General features: G+C 38.5%; 1 protein-coding gene across 2 annotated transcripts in view; it reads left to right on the top strand.

Annotated features, from left to right (window-relative positions):
- Cngb3 (cyclic nucleotide gated channel subunit beta 3) overlaps positions 1 to 18,473 on the top strand; it is a 183,081-nt gene that overhangs the window by 115,989 nt on the left and 48,619 nt on the right. For both annotated transcript variants that reach the window (XM_076924115.1, XM_076924114.1), the window contains one exon: positions 16,665 to 16,748. In XM_076924115.1, the coding sequence (XP_076780230.1) occupies positions 16,665 to 16,748 (84 nt within the window). The remainder of the gene's footprint in view (positions 1 to 16,664; positions 16,749 to 18,473) is intronic.

The following is an 18,473-nucleotide window of genomic DNA, read 5'->3' as shown; positions in this document are numbered from 1 at the left end:
ACCAAGATTGAGTAATAGGCCAACTGACAAGGCAATCTGATCAACAATTGCTTCTAGAGGGGAGTAAGGAGTTGAGATATCAAAAAGGAATTTGTTTGTAGGACTGAGTACACAGCAGCACAGTGTGGCCCCAAAACAGCTATGAGATTCCCCCACCCCCTGCAGTTTTAAGCAGTTAACAACTGCTATAGGAAGGAAGACTACTTAGAGTTGATATACTTGATCCTATGCAATGACTCAACTAAGTACTTCCCTAAGTAGCACAGCTCAATTGTGGACCTGAGATCCATGTGTCCTCCCTAGACCCCTCCTCTTTACCTAACCTCTCTGCATCCACATATTATACCTGGGCTATCATGTACTTAATGGCTAATATCCAAGTAAGAGCATACCATGTGTGTCTTTCTGGGTCTGGGTTATCTCACTCAGGATGATGTTTTCTAGTTCCATCCCTTTGTTGCAAATTTCATGAAGTACTTTTAAAAAACAACAGTAATGTAATAATTCATTGTGTAAATGTACCACAGTTTGTTTATCCATTTTTCTGTTAAGGGACATCTAAGTTATTTTCTTTCTAGCTATTACGAATTAAGCTGCAATGAACATGGTTGAGGAAGTGCCCTTGTGGTAGATTGGAGCATCCTTTGGATATATACCCAAGAGTGGTATGCCTGGGTTTTGAGGTAAATCGATTCCCAGTTTTCAGAGGAATGCGATATTGATTTCCATAGTGGTCATACAGGTTTGCACTCATACCAGTAGTGGAGGGGTGTTCTCCTTGCCCCCTATACTTGCCAGCATGAGGTGTTACTTGTGTTATTGATCTTTGCCGTTCTGATAGGAGTAAATGGAATCTAAAAGTCGTTTTCATTTGCGTTTCCCTGGTGGCTAAGGTTGTTGAACATTCCTTTAAGTGTTTCTAAGCCATTTGAGATTCCTCTATGGAATTTAGATCTGTATCCCATTTTTTAAATTAAATTATTTAGTTTTTTTGATATCTAGCACTTGAATTCTTTATATATTTTGTATATTAGACACCTATCAGATGTGGAGTTGGTAAAAAAAAAAATCTTTTCTCATTCTGCTACTTTGTCCAACTGATAGTGTCCTTTGCCTTACAGAATCTTCTCAGTTTCATAATGTCTCATTTATTAATTGTTGATTTTAGGGCCTATACTATCAATGTCTTCTTCAAAAAGTCATGTCTTGTGCCAACGGGTTAAAGGCTATGGCCTACTTTCTCTTCTATTGGGTTCAGTGTATCTGGATTTATTCTTAGGTCTTTGAACCATGTGGATTTGGGTTTTGTGCAGTGTGATAAATATGGTTCTGTTTGCATTATTCTACATGCAGGTATCCAGTTTGATCAGAACCATTGTTAAAGATGCTGTCTTTTTTTCAGTGTGTGTTTCTGGCTTCTTTATCAGAGATTAGGAGTCCATAGGTATATAGATTTATATCCCATTTCTTCAAACTGATTTCACTGATCAATGTGTCAGGTCTGTTTTTATGCCAATACCATGAAATTTTTATTACTATGTTTCTGGGTGCAACTTGAAATCAGGGATAGAGATACCCACAGTAGTTTTTGTATGGAAGAAATATCTATTGGTGAAAGTGAGATACTCTCAGTGTGTCAGGGTCTATATGTGATTTAAACTACTGTAGCAGTGTTTCTTCAAAAGACTTGTTTGAGGCATCCATGTTACGGATTGAAATACTATCTTGGTAGCTTTTTCCTTCAGTGAGTATGTAGTGTCCTTCCCTATCCCTTTTTAATAGTTTTAGTTTGATGTCTATTTTGTTAGCTATTAAAATGGCTATACCAGCTTGCTTCTTAGATCCATCTGCTTGGCATATCTTTTTCTAACCCTTAACCTGAGGTAAGGTTTATCTTTGGTGCTGAAGTGTTTTCTTGGATATAGCAGAAGAAGGGGATCCTGTTTTCTAATTCATTCTAATATTAGACTATTTCTAATAGTCTGTGACATTTTATTGGAGAATTGAGACCACTGATATTGAGAGATATCAATGACCAATGATTGTTGGTTCCTGTTATTTTGTTGTTGGTCATGATGGTGGTGGTGATGGTATTGGAGTGTGTGTGTGTGTGTGTGTGTGTGTGTGTGTGTGTGTGTTTCCCTTCTTTTGGTTTTGCTTGTGAGATTATTCATTTCCTGTGTTTCCATGGATATAGGTAGCATCTTGAGGTTGGGGTTTTCCTTCTAGTTTTTTCTGTGGGGCTGGAATTGTAAATAGCTATTATTTAAATTTTATTTTTAACATGAATTATGATAAAAAATTTTTTCCACCTATGGTGATCAAAAGTTTTGCTGGGTATAAGTCTATGCTGGCATCTGTATTCTCTTAGAATCTGTAGCACATCTGTGCAGGTCCTTGTGGCATTTAGAGTCTCCTCTGAGAAGTTACATGTAATTCTAACAGGTCTGCCTGTATATGTTACTTGGTCCTTTTCTTTTATTGCTTTTAACAGTCTTTATTTTTTTCGGTGTGTTTTGTGTTCTGATTATTATGTGGTGAGGAGATTTTTCTTTTCTGGCCCAATCTATTTGGTGTTCTGTATTCTCCTTTTACCTTTATAGGCATCTCGTTCTTTAGGTAAGAAAATTTTTTTCTTTGACTTTGTTGAAAACATTTCCTGGGCCTTTGATCTGGGATTCTTCTCCCTCCTCTGTATCTATTATTTTTAGGTTTGGGCTTTTGATACTGTCCCAAATTTTGTAAATGCTTTGTGTCAGGAATATCGTAGACTTAACATTTTTTTTTTTGATCAATGTATCCATTTTTTCTCTTGTAACTTCGGTACCTGAGAGTTTGTCTTGCATGCTTTATATTCTGTTGGTGAAGCTTGCCTCTGTAGTTCTTGCTTGAGTACCTGAATATTTCATTTCCAGAATTCCCTCAGTTTCTGATTTCTTTATTGCTTCTATTTCCATTCTCAGCTCTTGAACAGTTTTATTCATTTCCTTCAACTATGTGTTTGTATTTTCTTGGCTTTATTTAAGGTATTCCTTCATTCTCTCCAATAGTTTGTTTGTGCTTCCCTAGATTTCTTTAAGGTATTTTCTCTTTAAGGACTTTATTTTCTTCATATGATTAACTTTAAGGTCTTTGTCTTGTACTTCAGCTATGTTGGAATATTCAGAGCCTGCTCTGGTAAAGATAGCTAGGCTCTAGTGGGCACATGTTGTCCTGGTTGTTATTGATTATATTCTTATGCTGGCATCTAGACATCTGGGTTTGAGATGATTATAGACCTAGGTGCTGATTTTTGGATTTGACTTTGTTGAGTGAGTGTTTTATGCCTTGGTTTCTGTTTCTTCTCTGGATTTTCATAAAGGGTGGTGGGCTGTGTTGCCCGTCTTCCTGGCTTGCTCAGCTGGTGCACTCATAGGGAAGACCTGCTGCTGATGGAGGCTGGGATTCAGCCACAAGTTGGGGGAGGAGTGTTAGGAGGTGATGGTCTGTGGGATCCACAAGGAATATGGGCAGAGGAAATGGAAGGCTGCAGCTGGTGAGCTTCTCTTGCAGCATTAGGTTTAGGACTCAGGGGTTAGGTGTAGGTAAGCAAACACCAAGAGGACTGTGGGCAGCCTACCTGGTTTTCTGGCAGATGTAGCATGTTGCTAACTAATACACTTGGAAAGAAAGCTTAGTAAGCACTATCTATGTTTTATGGGGTAGTAAACAACGTAGCCAACTGGGGTAATGCCCAGAACTCTAAGCAATGCAGCAGAGTTTAAGCACAGCTTCTTTATCTTACAGACTGAACTTAACCACTGTGGGATACTACATTTCGGTTTCCCTCCAAGCCTACCCTAATTGATAAGTAATTGATAAGACAATGAGTGCCTCAGTCTGCCTTCTGTCACTGAAATAAACTTAAAAGGCATACCTGTGCTTCCGGTTTCAGTAGTGTGGCTTTTTGGCAATGTTACTGTGCACTTCTGTCAGCCAGTACAATACATGATAGTGGATAGGAACACATCGGAGAGAGGGTGATTACCTCGTGGTAGCTAGCCAACAGAGAGTAGAAGAGTCATAGCTTGGGTCACAATATTCCCTTCAAAGACACAGCCTAAGTAATCAAATAGTCTTCCATTAAGCCCTAATTACTATAGGGCCCAAAAACTTGGATGTCTCTGGCATACTATCATCTGGGGACCAGCTTTTAATATGTAAGCCTTTAAATGCATTTCCAATACAAACAGCAGTGGTAAGGATCTAAGAGAAGTTTCTGGAGAGTGCAAGCATTAAAGTAATCCTTCTTCAGCATTCTCCTGCTTAGATGGAGTGTACCAGTCAGAGATGAAGCCACGCACACTTCTCTAATAGGTGGGTTACACCTGGAACCCCAGCATGTAGGAGGTAAAAGCAGAAGGAAGGATCAGGAGTTGAGGCTAGCCTCAGCAACACAGTAAGTTCTATACTATTCTATTATGCAAGACTCTTTCTCAAAAATAAATTAAATAAATAAATAGACAGATACCAGATGTTATGTAGTTTTTCCCCTCTTAAAGAAGGTAGAAAAAATTAAACACACTGGTGTTTCTAAACCTTTGGTTCATTCAATCTGAGTTAGCCAGTAAGGTTTGCTACTTTGGCATAAAGCTGTTCGATTTAACATAGCTTAATGATGAATTGAGCATTTTTCCCATTACAATGGCTCCTAGAAGAGTCTTTGTTATTTCAGGCCCAAGAATGATTATTAATCTTATCAAGAGCGATTCATTTTCATTGTTTTGGGTATTAATTACCAAAAATATTAATTATTCACTCTTTTGTGATGACTTACTATTCTTATTTTGATTTTTTTAAATGTATATATTTTATGAAATTAAGCTAGGAAAATCACACTTTGCCTTGGCAATGAAATTTCCAGAAATGGAATGAAATTTAATAAAAGATCTGCCCTGCCACCTAGTGGCTAGAATTAGAATCTCGTGCCAGAAAAAAAAAAAAACAAAAACAAAATTACTGAGACCTTGAAACACCAAAAAATGAAATCTGGGTATCTACTATGTGCCAATCAAAGGAAACATAATATGTCTGAGCATTCCCTACTCTGAAAAAAGTACAGACTCCATCCTTTGTTGAAGACTGTACTGTGACAAGTGACTCACTTATGACTAAAGGCTTCTCAAAAATCTGTGGCTTCCTCTGTAGGAAACAACATGTGAGTGACAGTCACACCAGGAATAGAAGGGGAAAGGCAAAGTGACAACCACACTCACACTGAGATCCCAGCAGTGGGGGCCAATTCAGAGATGCCTTCCTGCATTGCCTCACCAGGGCCTGAAATCTGAGTGCTACAGTAAAGCTCTCCAGCACTGTTACCACCTTTGCTGTTATAGCAGGTGTGTCAGTCAGGAGGTGCTGTGACTAAGCTTTTCTCAAAGCTTTTGAACAGCTAGCTTTTAAATGAATTCCAGTCCTTCACATCCTGAGCAGTTTCTCTGAGGAAGGCATGAGCTGGGCAGTAGGGAGAGCACCTCCTGTGGGGGTACTTCCTGTAGCTACACTCTTACTGTCAGCTCCTAAGGGTCCCCTAGGGTGAGTAGATTCTAAGTAAATATAAAATTGTGTGTGTGTTTCCTCTGTGTGTGTGTGTGTGTGTGTGTGTGTGTGTGTGTGTGTGTGTTGTGGTGATTAACATATAATCTATATCAGTATTTGACACCTAGGAAAGTATCACCAGGGAATTTTCACACAGTTTTTACATGGCCCTCCCTGATCCTAGAAGGATGAGTTAGCTTCACCCATAAGTTCCCACCTCACTGAGAACTCCTCACTTGGGCCTTATAAAGTTCCTGGAAAAACATGCATCTATATTCCTAGAGCTATTAACAGTTCTCAAAGAAAGCTGATGAAGAAACCTATTATGGGTTTTTGAAACATTGAGTCTATGGCTAGGTCTGATGGGATGAAAGACTCAGTATTGATAAGCTGTAAACCTATAACTCAACATTTCCTTTTTTTAGTGGGAATGAAGTTTACGATGAAACAAAGCATCTCCCTTTAAAGTAAGCAAAATCAAGTTGGTAAAAGTCCTGAAGACTATTGTTTGTTCTTAGGAGTCACTTAAATTCACAGTGAATTATAAATCATTGATAATATCTTAAGGTTTCTTTCAAAGAAAACACACAAAAAAGGCGGGTGGGGAGCCTAGAAATAGAAATGGATAAGTCCCACAGAGCTAAAAAAGGAAAAGACACGAAAGATAAATTTTATCAACTTCACAATTGTGTTCTACATTTATAGATGTTCTTAAAAAAATGACTTTCCTGGAACCAACACCCATCAATTCGGTTTTGAATAAAAATGGAATTTCCCACAACTCAATTCAGATCTCCAGAATCTTTATGCAAACATTTAATACAATTTTTAAGCAGCACTGGATTTCTCGTTATCTAAAGTGAAAGCACTTCTACCAGTTTTATTTCATACATCAGCCCATAATCACTGAGAGTCTAGCACGTCCAGAGCCCTGGTAAGGAGAAGAGAGTGGATTGTGCAGGCACGTTAACCCGAGAGTGCTCAGGAGGTGACACCATCTGTATGGGTGACCTATGAAAGAGTGAAGAGGCTTCCTGAACTTCCACACCTTTGCCTAAAATTCAGCATTAACTCCTAACCTCATAGGGGTGTTGGAAGACAAACTAAATAATAAAATTTAATATAATTGTTATGTATTTCTACAACAGTCCTGTTTATGTCTCAGCAGTTACTTTATTCCCACTGTATTATAGAAAAGGAGAAAAGCCTACATGCTTGCTATTAATCTATACACTGGGCAACTCACATCCTACATACTGCCAGGGATGGATATGCTGATATCCCTGAGAGAGGTGTCTCTCTGGGATTCCTTGTGAGAATGTGGCTGGCTAGCAGGCAGGTTGGTTTGGTTCCTCTGCTTTCTCCCTGAACCATGGCAGATCTGACCCATATCCATCACTGGTGACCAGGTCAATATGTAAAGGAGGCAAGCAGTCTTGGACTCTGCCCAGTAACACTATTTGCCATGTTTAACCAGTATGGTCATGCTAGAAATCTTGTGAATCAAGGAAATGGGAAACAAATCAGATGACCCTGTGTTGGGGTGAATGAAACTAAAGACATAAATTTTCCTTCATGCCAATCAGATGGAGAATATTTTCTCCATTGTGATTCCATCTTCTCACAGTGAAGAGGTCAGCTCGGGAACTTTGGAAAGAACGTGGGACACTTGCTGGATGGGAGAGGCTAATTAACATTCCTCAGTTAGTGGATACTAGCTCCCTGGGAAGGAGCTTCCCTAGAGGTGGGGAAGGCCCAGAGCACATAGACACATTTCTCAGGACAGACCAACCCTTGCCACTTACAGACACACGAGGTCCTTGCCGCCTCATTCCCTAAAGACCAATCAGTTTAAAAGTCACACTGCTCTGCCAATCGTATTGTGCCTAGTCTCTGTTTCTCTATGCTACCCCTTATACTGTATAAAACTGACCAAATGGGCTGCCCAGTGCTGCCTCTGCTTCGGGTGCAGGATAACCACAATGCATTAGATCATTAAAATTCTTCTTGCATTTTTGCATCGATTCTTGTCTCAGCGTGGTTCACTCAGGGGGTCTCCAGTAAGCTAAGGCTTCCCTAGAGTCTTACAATAGCAACATTCATGAACCGATAATACCCTCTGCTTCCTGGATCCAAAGAGATGATCAAGAGGACTGAAAGAAGCTGTAGGGAAAGTCAGGTTGCCTACACTCTTCCCCTGGGGTACATGAAGTAGAAATGTCAGCCACTCAGCATTTTCTTGTACCACCCAAGAAAAATAAGACTTAAAAAATTGTAAATGCTTTTTTTTTTAAGTTACCACATGTGCTTGTTAGTTGTTTTGTCAAACTGACACAAGTCATTTGAGAAGATGGAATCACAACGGAGAAAATATTCTCCATCAGATTGGCATGAAGGAAAATTTATGTTTTTAGTTTTTAACTAATGATTGACAGGAGAAGGTCCAGCCCAGTGGGGGCAGTGGTACCCATGGTGTACCATGTGACAGAACACTGAGTCTGGCATGTTGTCCTCTGACTTCCACACACCTGTGAACACATACACATAATTAAACAAATTCATGTAGAAAAAATAATTTTTGTAGAGAATAAAAAAGTGTAGTAGTTCTCAAACACACTGTAAAATAGAATGAATTCACCATGCAGGTATCATTTCCCTAAGCTGAAATCTAGATGGGAAAGACTGAACTGTAATGCACCGGCACGCAGACCCAGGATACGTGACCATAAACAGTCTCTCAGAGACAGCATTGCTTGGTTGGTAGAGCAAATCTAAATGTTTATTCTTTTTAGATTTTATGTTGAGTGTGCATGATCTAATTCAGGTTGTGTCCAAGTGTGTTAATAAAAAGCCATATTTCAAAGCGTCCCAATGTTCCTCTCTGGGAAAAACCTAACCAAGACTTGTAAACTATTGATGTGAGTGCTGTGAGCCTTCCTGCTGAGGAGAGTGATAGTTGTCTGCTTATCTATTTTAGGGCTTATCTCATAGGTTGGTCTAACAGCTCCCCATTGATTTGTTCTCCTTTATTAGTGTTTTCTTCTGTCAATGAGCTCACCTGATGGCTAGAAGAGGAATAGTGAAATGCATGTCTCCACAAAGAGACAAAATAAGAACAATTATTGAAGTTCCATGTATTCTCACAGCTAGGCTCCTTCCTCCTTCCCCAGACAGCACTACTAAAATGAATATTTTTAAGATATCCTTACAGAGATCATTTTCTAATAATTCTATTTGTTACACATGAATCATAAAAGATGTTATTTTATATGTTTATTTTCCATAATCTAATAGTATATTTAAAATATTTCCATCTTGCTTTTGTGAAAACCACATAATTTAAATAATTATATATAAACATATATGTAGTTTATTGCAACCCTTTTTTATATTTAAGCCTAAAAAACACATGATATTTTATTTGCATTACTTTATCTACATTATGGTGTTGCCTTTCTAGTCAATAATGAAAACAACAGTCCCCATTTATCAACAGGGGAAATAGTCTGTGGCCTTAAGCTGATGCTTTAAATTCTATAACTAATGCCTTTTCTGTGTTGTATAAGTGTCGTAAGTTTTACCCAACAAAAGAATTGTCATGAGTTTGTTTTCACCCTTTCAGTTTTGTAAATTAAAAAAAATATATTTTTATTATGGCTCTTAGAAAACTCAGTGTTTTGTTTTGTTTCTTATTTAAAGGTAGCATCCCATGGCTTTTTGTTTGCATAGCCAAGTTTCCAATGCCACTAGCCTTATATTTGAGAACCACCATTAAATAAAATAAGAACCAAATGAGCATAAGCTTCACACATCACCACTGTCAGATAGCTGAGATGGCTACTCAGTGACGAATGGGAAGGTATATATTCACTGACTAGACTGGAGAAAAGAATGATTTGTGTTCTGAGCAGAATGTTGCTAACGCAAGATTCCCTCTCACTACTCAGAATGATGTGCAACTTAAAACCAATGTTCATTTCTACACTTGGTATTCTCATAATACATCATGGTAGACCACAACCAATGACCAATGTAGAAAACTTGTATGCAAGGTTGACCTACTGTAGTGCCATATCAGTGTGGTTTCCTCGGACGTAACATTGTAGTATGTGTCCCTAAAGAGGAAGTACAAACTCTGATTGGATACCAGGGAAGAATGTGGATTTTCATCCTGCATATTTAATCGACTGTGCCTTAATTCTGAAGGAAAGTCTAATGCCTAGGTATCCAATTATAGCTGAGATGAAACTAGATTCCCTGCCCCACAGGGAATTTAACGAGAACCTATGGTGAGGAGGTGGCGAAAGAATGAAGGGACAAGAGACAGAAAGAAGAAGCGCAAGTCTAAAAGTCCTAATCAAGCTCTTGAACTTTTAATTTCAGGCAGCAGGTTATAAAGACGTGGGAAAATGGGAAGTTTAGGCAAGGATCATTTCTTAAGGCTATCCCACTATCATATCCTCACTGCCTGAGACCATCCCACTGTCTTAACTGGCTCCCAGGAAATACCAGACGTTATTTAACTTCCTGGGGGCTGAGATCACAAACGTCCTTTCTTAACCTTGTACTTTAACTGACTAGGTTCTTCCAGAACAGCAGGTAATTTCATGGTTTTGGCTCCTGGCAATTCCCTTCTCGTGGGGAATTTTTCTATATAGATACCCTTGCAGCTCCATCTGTCCTGTGCTTATTTTGTCTATCGTGTGTGTGTGTGTGTGTGTGTGTGTGTGTGTGTGTGTGTGTGTACACGCACATGCACACACACACACACAGAGGGGGGAGGTAAGAGAGAGGGAAAGGGAGAAGGGGAAGGGAAGGGGAGAGGCAAGGAGAGGGAGAGGGAGAAGGAGAGGGAGAGAGAATGCATGCACACCTACCTGGAAAGAAGTTAGCTTGAGGGCTATTCACCATATAAAACAGAGAAGATCGAACAAAAAGAGAACTTAAAACACTGGAGGCAGCTGCATTACTTACAAATCCCAGTGTGAAGGAAGAACAACTTACAGGACCAATGGGAGCTGCCTGGTTCTCTAGAGCTGATCAGTTAGAACATCATGGAGGAGGAAGGCCCACGAGCCAAAGTGGGTATACTGCAATCCAGAATGTTACCAGGAAGGTTTCTCACAAGAAGTTCTAACTGGTTGTTTTGTAGCGAGCAGCTATGAGTTCCTTGCAGTCACATTTTAAATGAAAGTCATAATCTGAGAGCTTCTCCTATCACGCTGATATGTCAAATCCAATCCCCTTAAGTCTCATCTCTAGTCCTACAACAGAATGCCAACTTCAGCCTCCTGTCCATCCCCTGTACCCTAGTCCACATCTCTTTTGAATCACAAGAGATCATCTCTAGATTTGCTGTGGTCTCCTTATGCCCTCGGACCCCATTCTCAATGGATCACAAAGACCTTCTCCAAACTTCCTTCTCCCAACTTATGCCATTTGTCCAGGACCCAAAATCACAGCCATTTCCTAAGAACATATGAGCTGAATGGGCCAGGAAAACAGACAGCATTCAAACACAACACTCTCTGAAAATCTAGAAACCAAGGGAAACAGAAACCAAGGGAAAAAACACCCACCCTACCAAAGTCAAATCCAGAAATGAACACAGACCTATCATTATCCCAAACCCAGATACCATTGCCCACTTAAAGGCAACAGTCATGGCAACTTGTCTCCACTAGAGCCCAGTTATCCTACTACAGCAGGCCTTGAATAACATAGCTAAAGCACTAAAATAAACACATTAAAACAGCCTATATGAATATGATAGAGGTCCTTTTTATTTTATTAAATATTTTCTTTATTTACATTTTAAATGTAACCCCCTTTCCCATTTTCCCCTCCAGAAACCTCCTATTCTATCCCCTCTTCCCATGCTTCTATGAGGATGCTCCCCCACCCACCTACTCACTCACTCACTCACTCCCACCTCCATGCTCTAGCATTCTCCTACACTGGGGCATCGAGCCTTCCCAGGACCAAGGGCTCTCCTCCCATTGATGTCCGACAAGACCATCCTCTGCTACATATGTGGCTGGAGCCATGGGTCCCTCCATGTGTACTTTTTGGTTGGTGGTTTAGTTCCTGGGAGCTCTGGGTCCTCTGGTTGGTTGACGCTATTGTTCTTCCTATGGGGTTGAACCCCTTCAACTCCTTCAATCCTTTCTCTAATTCCTTCACTGGGACCCATGCTCAGTCCAGTGGTTGGCTGTGAGCATCTGCCTCTGTATTTGTCAGACTCTGAAAGCCTCTCAAGAGACAGCTATATCAGGCTCCTGTCAGCATACACTTCTTGGCATCTGCAATAGTGTCTGGATTTGGTGTTTGTATATGGGATGGATCCCTAGGTGGGGCAGTCTCTGGATGGCCATTCCTTCAGTCTTTGCTTCACACTTTGTTTAGATATTTCCTCCCTTGAATATTTGTTTCCCCTTCTAAGAAGAACTGAGCATCCACACTTTGGTCTTCCTTCATCTTGAGCTTCATGTGGTCTGTGGATTGTATCTTGGATATTCAGAGCTTTGGGGCTAATATCCACTTATCAGTGAGTGCATACCATGTGTGTTATTTTGTGACTAGGTTACCTCACTCAAGATGATATTTTCTAATTCTATCCATTTGCCTAAGAATTTCACAAAGTAATTGTTTTTAATAGCTGAGTAGTACTCCATTGTGTAAATGTACCACATTTTCTGTATTCATTCCTCTGTTGAAGAACATCTGGGTTTTTCCAGATGCTGGCTATTATAAATAAGGCTACTATGAACATAGTGGAGCATGTGTCATTGGTATATGTTAGAGCATCCTTTGATAGAGGTCCTTAAAAAGGAAAATAATAAATTCTTTAAGGAAATAAAGAAAAACACAAAGTAACAGTGTAAGGAAATAAATCATTCAATACCTGACACTGGAAATGGAAACAATGAAAATAAAATCTGGAAATAAAAAATTTAGGAACTCAAACAATTACAAAGGCAAGCTTCACCAGGAGAATATATGGCATGGAAGAGAGAATCTCAGGCATTGAAGATATAATAGAATAAATGGACATATCAGTCAAAGAAAATGGTAAAGGTAAAAAACTCCAGGTACAAATAATCCAGGAAATTTGGGACACTAAGCAAAGATTAAACCTAAAAATAATAGGTATAGAGGAAGAGGTATATTTGAATCCCAGATTAAAGACCCAGAAAATGTTTTCAACAAAATCATAGAAGAAAAATTTCCTAACCTAAAGAAAGAGATGCCTATAAAAGTAAAAGAAGTATATAGAACACCAAATATATGGACCAAAAAGAAAACCCTGTCACCACATAATAATCAAAACAAAAAACATACAGAAGAAATAAAGAATATTAAAAGCTGCAAACAAAACAAGTAATATATAAAGGCAGACTTGTTAGAATTATGACTGAGTTCTCAATGGGGACTCTGTAAACCAGAAGGGCTTAGAAAGATGTGCTGTAAACAATAAAAGACTACAGAACCCAGCACAGACTACTATACCAGGAAAACTTTCACACATCATAGGTGGAGAAAATAAGAAATTCCATGATAATGACAACTATAAACAATATCTATCTATAAATGCAGCCCTAAAGATATTGGAAGAAAAACTCAAACTCAAAATTTACTACACCCATAAAAACACAGGAAATGAATAATCTCACACAAGCAAAACCAAAAGAATGGAAATACACACACACACACACACACACACACACGCTCACTCACTTCAATACCATCACCACCACCAACAACAACAACAACACATAACAGGAATCAACACTCATTAGTCATTGATATCTCTCAATATCACTAGTCTCAATTCTCCAATAAAATGTCACAAACTAACAGAATGGATTAGAAAACAGGATCCCTCTTTCTGCTATATCCAAGAAAAACACTTCAGCATCAAAGATAAACGTTACCTCAGGTAAAGAGTTGGAAAAAGATATGCCAAGCAGATGAACCTAAGAAGCAATCTGGTGTAGCCATTTTAATAGCTAACAAAATAGACTTCAAACTAAAACTATTCAAAAGGAACACTACATGCTCACTGAAGGAAAAATCTACCAAGATAACATTTCAGTTCTTAATATCGATTCCCCAAACACAAGTGCAACCAAGTCTGTAAAAGGAACACTACTACGGTTTAAATCAATTATTGATCCTCATACACTGATAGTATGAAATTTCAGTATCCCACTGTCACCAATGGACAGGTCATCCAGACAAAAAAAAAATCTAAACAGAGAAATATTGGACCTACAGCTGTGACAAATAAAATGGACAGTATTTACAGAAGATTTCTCCCAGACACAAAAGAATATACCTTTTTCCAAGAATCTCATGGAACTTTATCCAAAGTTGACCACATACTCAGGTATAAATCAAGTCTCCACAGATACAAGAAAACTGAAATAATTGTCTGCATTCTATCACTGTCATAGAGGAAATTTGTTTACCAATGACAGAAACAACAAAAAGCTTACAAACTCATAGAAACTGAACTTGGAAATATCAGTGTGGGGAAAAAGGGAGGTTGGATGGAGGGATAAAGCACAGGGAGATTTGACTGAAATTGGGAGGCTATGGAATCTATGAAGGTGATCCTAATGAAGACTCCTAGTAATAGGAAACACAGTACCTCAACTGATCATCTCTAGTAGTAAGACAAGGCTTCCAGTAGAGGTACTGGGTTGCATTCAATTGAGTTGTTGGCCAAGGGAGTACCATAGAAAGCCCCATTACCTAGAGCAACCTCCACACAACTCATTAAACATGGAGACATCAAACTGGTGCCTACATGGAGCCTTCACCCTTAAGTTCTGTACAGGCTACTAAAAGAGACACCTAGACACAAACCCAGCCACAAAAACTTTGACTTACAATTTGCTCTTCCTGCAAAATATGCTAGATAAATGATGACTGAGAACTAGTTGGAATAGCCAGCCATTGTCTGATTTGACTTAAGTCCCATTCTGCAAGAATCAACCCATATCCAACATTACTTGGGTAACCAAGTAACAAGGACTGGATACCCTGGAGACCTAAAGTAAAACCGAACAGGACTGGTCAAATAAAGAAAAAAAATTAGTAAAATGATTCCTAATGATATTCTACTATACTCATAAATCAGTGCCTTCTCCAATCATCATCAGAGAGACTTTCTCCAGAAGCAGAGGAGATCAGATGCAGAAAGCCATAGCCAGAGAGTATACAGAGTCTAAAGTGAAGATCTGGATCAATACCCTCCCATCTGAGCTCAAACAATCTTATGAAATTGATGGAAAATATGTAAGAGCTAGGAGAGATAGAAAACACCAGGAGAACAGGACCCTCTGAGTCAACTAAACAAGGCACATATGAGCTCACAAAGACTGAAGCAGCAAGCAGAGGGCCTTCAGAGATCTGAAACAGATATTCTGTGTGTGTGTGTGTGTGTGTGTGTGTGTGTGTGTGTGTGTGTTAGCTTAATATTTTTATAGGATTCCTGACTTTGAGAACAACTGGGTCTCTGACTCTTGTGGTTGTTCTGTTGGGTTACTATGTCCAACTTCAATATGATACTTTTTCCTTTACCATATTGTATTTTATTTTGTCATGTTTGGTTGTCATCTCTTAGAAGTCTATTATTCTCTAATGAAAGATGGAAAGAAAGGCAATGGATCAAAGCAGAGGGAAGGTGGGAAAGAAGTGAAAGGAACAGAGGTAGGGAAGTATAATCAGGATATATTGTATGAGAAAAAAATCTTAGAATCTATCTTCAGTGAAAGGAAAAAAAGGTCACAGATCATATAGGGCATAAGCGTGGGTGAGGCAAATAGGTTGTATTTAGGCGGCTATCATCCTTGCAGCCATCTTGAGCCATATACCCTGACAAGAGATTTGATTACAATAGCCTACAACAGCTGAGCACACTCTGATAACATCTTGTTTTAGATACCCAGGATCTTCCCTTGGGTGTGTGAGACTTAGAGATCAGATTTAGAGCCAAGACTTAAGGGTGTGACTTAAGGTGTGATTTAGAGATGAGACCTAAGGGCATGACTTAAGGGCATAACTTAGAGGCATGGCTTAGAAGTGAGACATATAAAAAGCTAGAGGCAGACAGAAGAAAACAACAGATTGTTAGGTATTAGGCACTTGGCACTTGGAGGAAAAACTTAGAATTAGACATTAGGCACTTAGCACTTGGAAGAAGTAAGTTGGAACTTGGAGGCACTAGGGACTAGGAACTCGAGACTTGGGACTTGGACTAGGAAGAGAGACTGAAGAATAAACAGGATTGAATCACACTCTGGTCTCCATTCTTAGTGTCCATCCTCACTCACTCTCTTGCTGAATCCCGACCTGAGGACCTGAGCAGCTTGGGGCAGTGCAGCCTCTAACAGTTTAGCCCCCAAGGCTTTTGGCAGTGCATGTTTTAACATTGACAGAGCGGTCTGAGACATTTTGGTCCCCAAACGTGGGCCAGCTCAGTTCACAACATTTTTGGTGCCCAACATGGGGCAGAGCAGCTTGGGCCGCAACAGTCACCTATGGTCCCTAAAAGGTGACTATTTGAAGGAGCTGTCCCACCCAATGCTTTAAATATTGCAGATACTTCTTTGATGTGTATTTTCCTACTTTTATGAAAAAAAATAATTATGTTGGAGAAGAACAGCACATACAAGTTTAGAGTTAAGTAATATCAAATTCTTTATTCATGATATTTTACAAAAGAAAGCTGTTATCAAATACTGTGAATTATGTTAATCCAAACATGTCTAAACATTATAATTAATAGCTATCATTAAGCGCCATGTAAAGCTTCATTTATGATTATTTTTATAGAAATTTTATAGTTTAGAAGAATGAGAACACAGATGAATAATAATAGGTGGTAGAGACAGGACTCACTCCACACATATTTCTTTATCGAGTGCCAAGCTCTTACTATTGCTATCATCTTTCTATATAGTTTAGACCAAGGCAAGTTCACAACTGTTGTAAGTTAGCAATTGCAGATGAAGACAGGTGTCTATTAATGGTCTTTATTGCTTTGCTGTGTCTGTAAAATTATTGTTCTTCTTTTCAAGGGCTGTGATACACAGATGATTTATGACCTGCTGCTAAGATTAAAATCCATTATTTATTTACCTGGTGACTTTGTCTGCAAAAAGGTGAGTGGACAGTTAATAATGCATTGGAAGAATTTGGTCATAGGTCAATAATGTATTTTAAGTAAAATCTGTCTAGAGTAACTTCCATATTATAAAACACTGTGACATATACTTAATTCTACAAAGTGACAATGAATGCTTGGAGTGCAAATGGAACAAAATAATATAGGTGCAATTGCATAGATCATAGAATAGACATTGTAGGTAGTCCAAAAGGTCTTTGTATAAATGTAAATTACCAACAATACACCATTAAATTTAAATATTTTAAATGAAGGATAAAATGTAGATGTGACATGTGCTTTTGCCTTTTCTGTGCCATCAACAAGCTATCTGTTACTTCTATCTGGCTCACAGTAAATAATCAATGGTAATTTTAAAAATCTTTATTGTGAATTTAATAACTACAAAAGTATTACGTGTTTATTATTTCTTAAATAGAAAACATATAAATGACAAACATAAAATTCACCATGATAAAAGAGTAACTATTCCCAAATATTATGCCTGTTATTTTTATACAGATTAATGGGTCTCATCCTGACTGCCCTGGAACCTACTATATAGACCAGGTTGACCTGCAACTCATAGAGATCTGCCTATCTCTGCCTCTCACATATTGGGATTAGGGGTGTTTGTCACCACACCCGGCTCTGATCATTATCTTAAACATAACTAAGAATATGTCTACAATCACAGATCTCAAGAGAATCACAAGTTCAAAGTCAGTAGGAACAACATAGGGAGTTCTACAACACCTAATTTACACAGCAAGTTCTTGCCCAAAAAAGGAGAAAGAGAATGAGAGCCTGAATTTTATATCTAGAGAATCTAACTCAATAATAAAGCTAATAATAATCAAAATTATTATTATAATAATAAATAATAAAAGTATATGTTTATGTGACATTAAAGTAGAAGTAAAAATGTGTAGGAGAACAAAGGAGACTAACAAATGAGGTTTAAAAAGGAAAGGTAGAAGGGTATTGTGGGATATGTTCAACATACAATATATGCTTGTATGAATTTCTAAAAAAAATTCAAATAAAATTTTAAGATAAAGGAAAACGTACAATACAAAAAACATGGAGATGACCTAAGACCTTGAGGAGTTCACAGATAAGTGTGGATGAGAAACACAAGCTTCATCCTAAAACAGTGTGGAATAAACACTATGTTACTATGTTATAGGACATAAACAGCTGGAAGACTTACAGAAGAAGAAGGCTGTAGTAAGTCTTGAGAAATAAACTGATGTGAACTCAGTGTTACTTGAGTATGGAAAAGAACTAGCTTTAGCCAAGGCAAATAGGAAGAAATTGCATCTGCAGCAAGAATGCTGAGATCTATAGTAAGACGTGTTAAAACAGTGTCAACTTGTTTATTTCATAAGCAAAAGGTGGTTTTGAACACTCTAGGACAGGTGCTAGGCAAAGACAATGCCCTATCCTTCTAGGGTTTTATAGTTTGGTGCTTATGCAACAACTCACATATGTCAGCATCATATGAACACAGGAGACTGGGCTCCACACTTGATCCTGAGGAAGCCCACATATTAGCATTTAAAGAAAACCTATCTGATTCTAAACTACAGCCATAAGAAGGGTAGAACTGATGGAAAAGAAAGGAATCAAAATTTAAACAATACATAACTGCCAAATGTGCAGTTATATAAGTAGAGACAGAAGTTGTTAGAGGAAGGCACTCAGTCATATTGGAAGTTGG

The sequence above is a fragment of the Arvicanthis niloticus genome, chromosome 25 (assembly GCF_011762505.2).
Source record: "Arvicanthis niloticus isolate mArvNil1 chromosome 25, mArvNil1.pat.X, whole genome shotgun sequence".
Taxonomy (NCBI): Eukaryota; Metazoa; Chordata; class Mammalia; order Rodentia; family Muridae; genus Arvicanthis; species Arvicanthis niloticus.
This window is presented reverse-complemented; position numbering and strand designations above follow the sequence as displayed.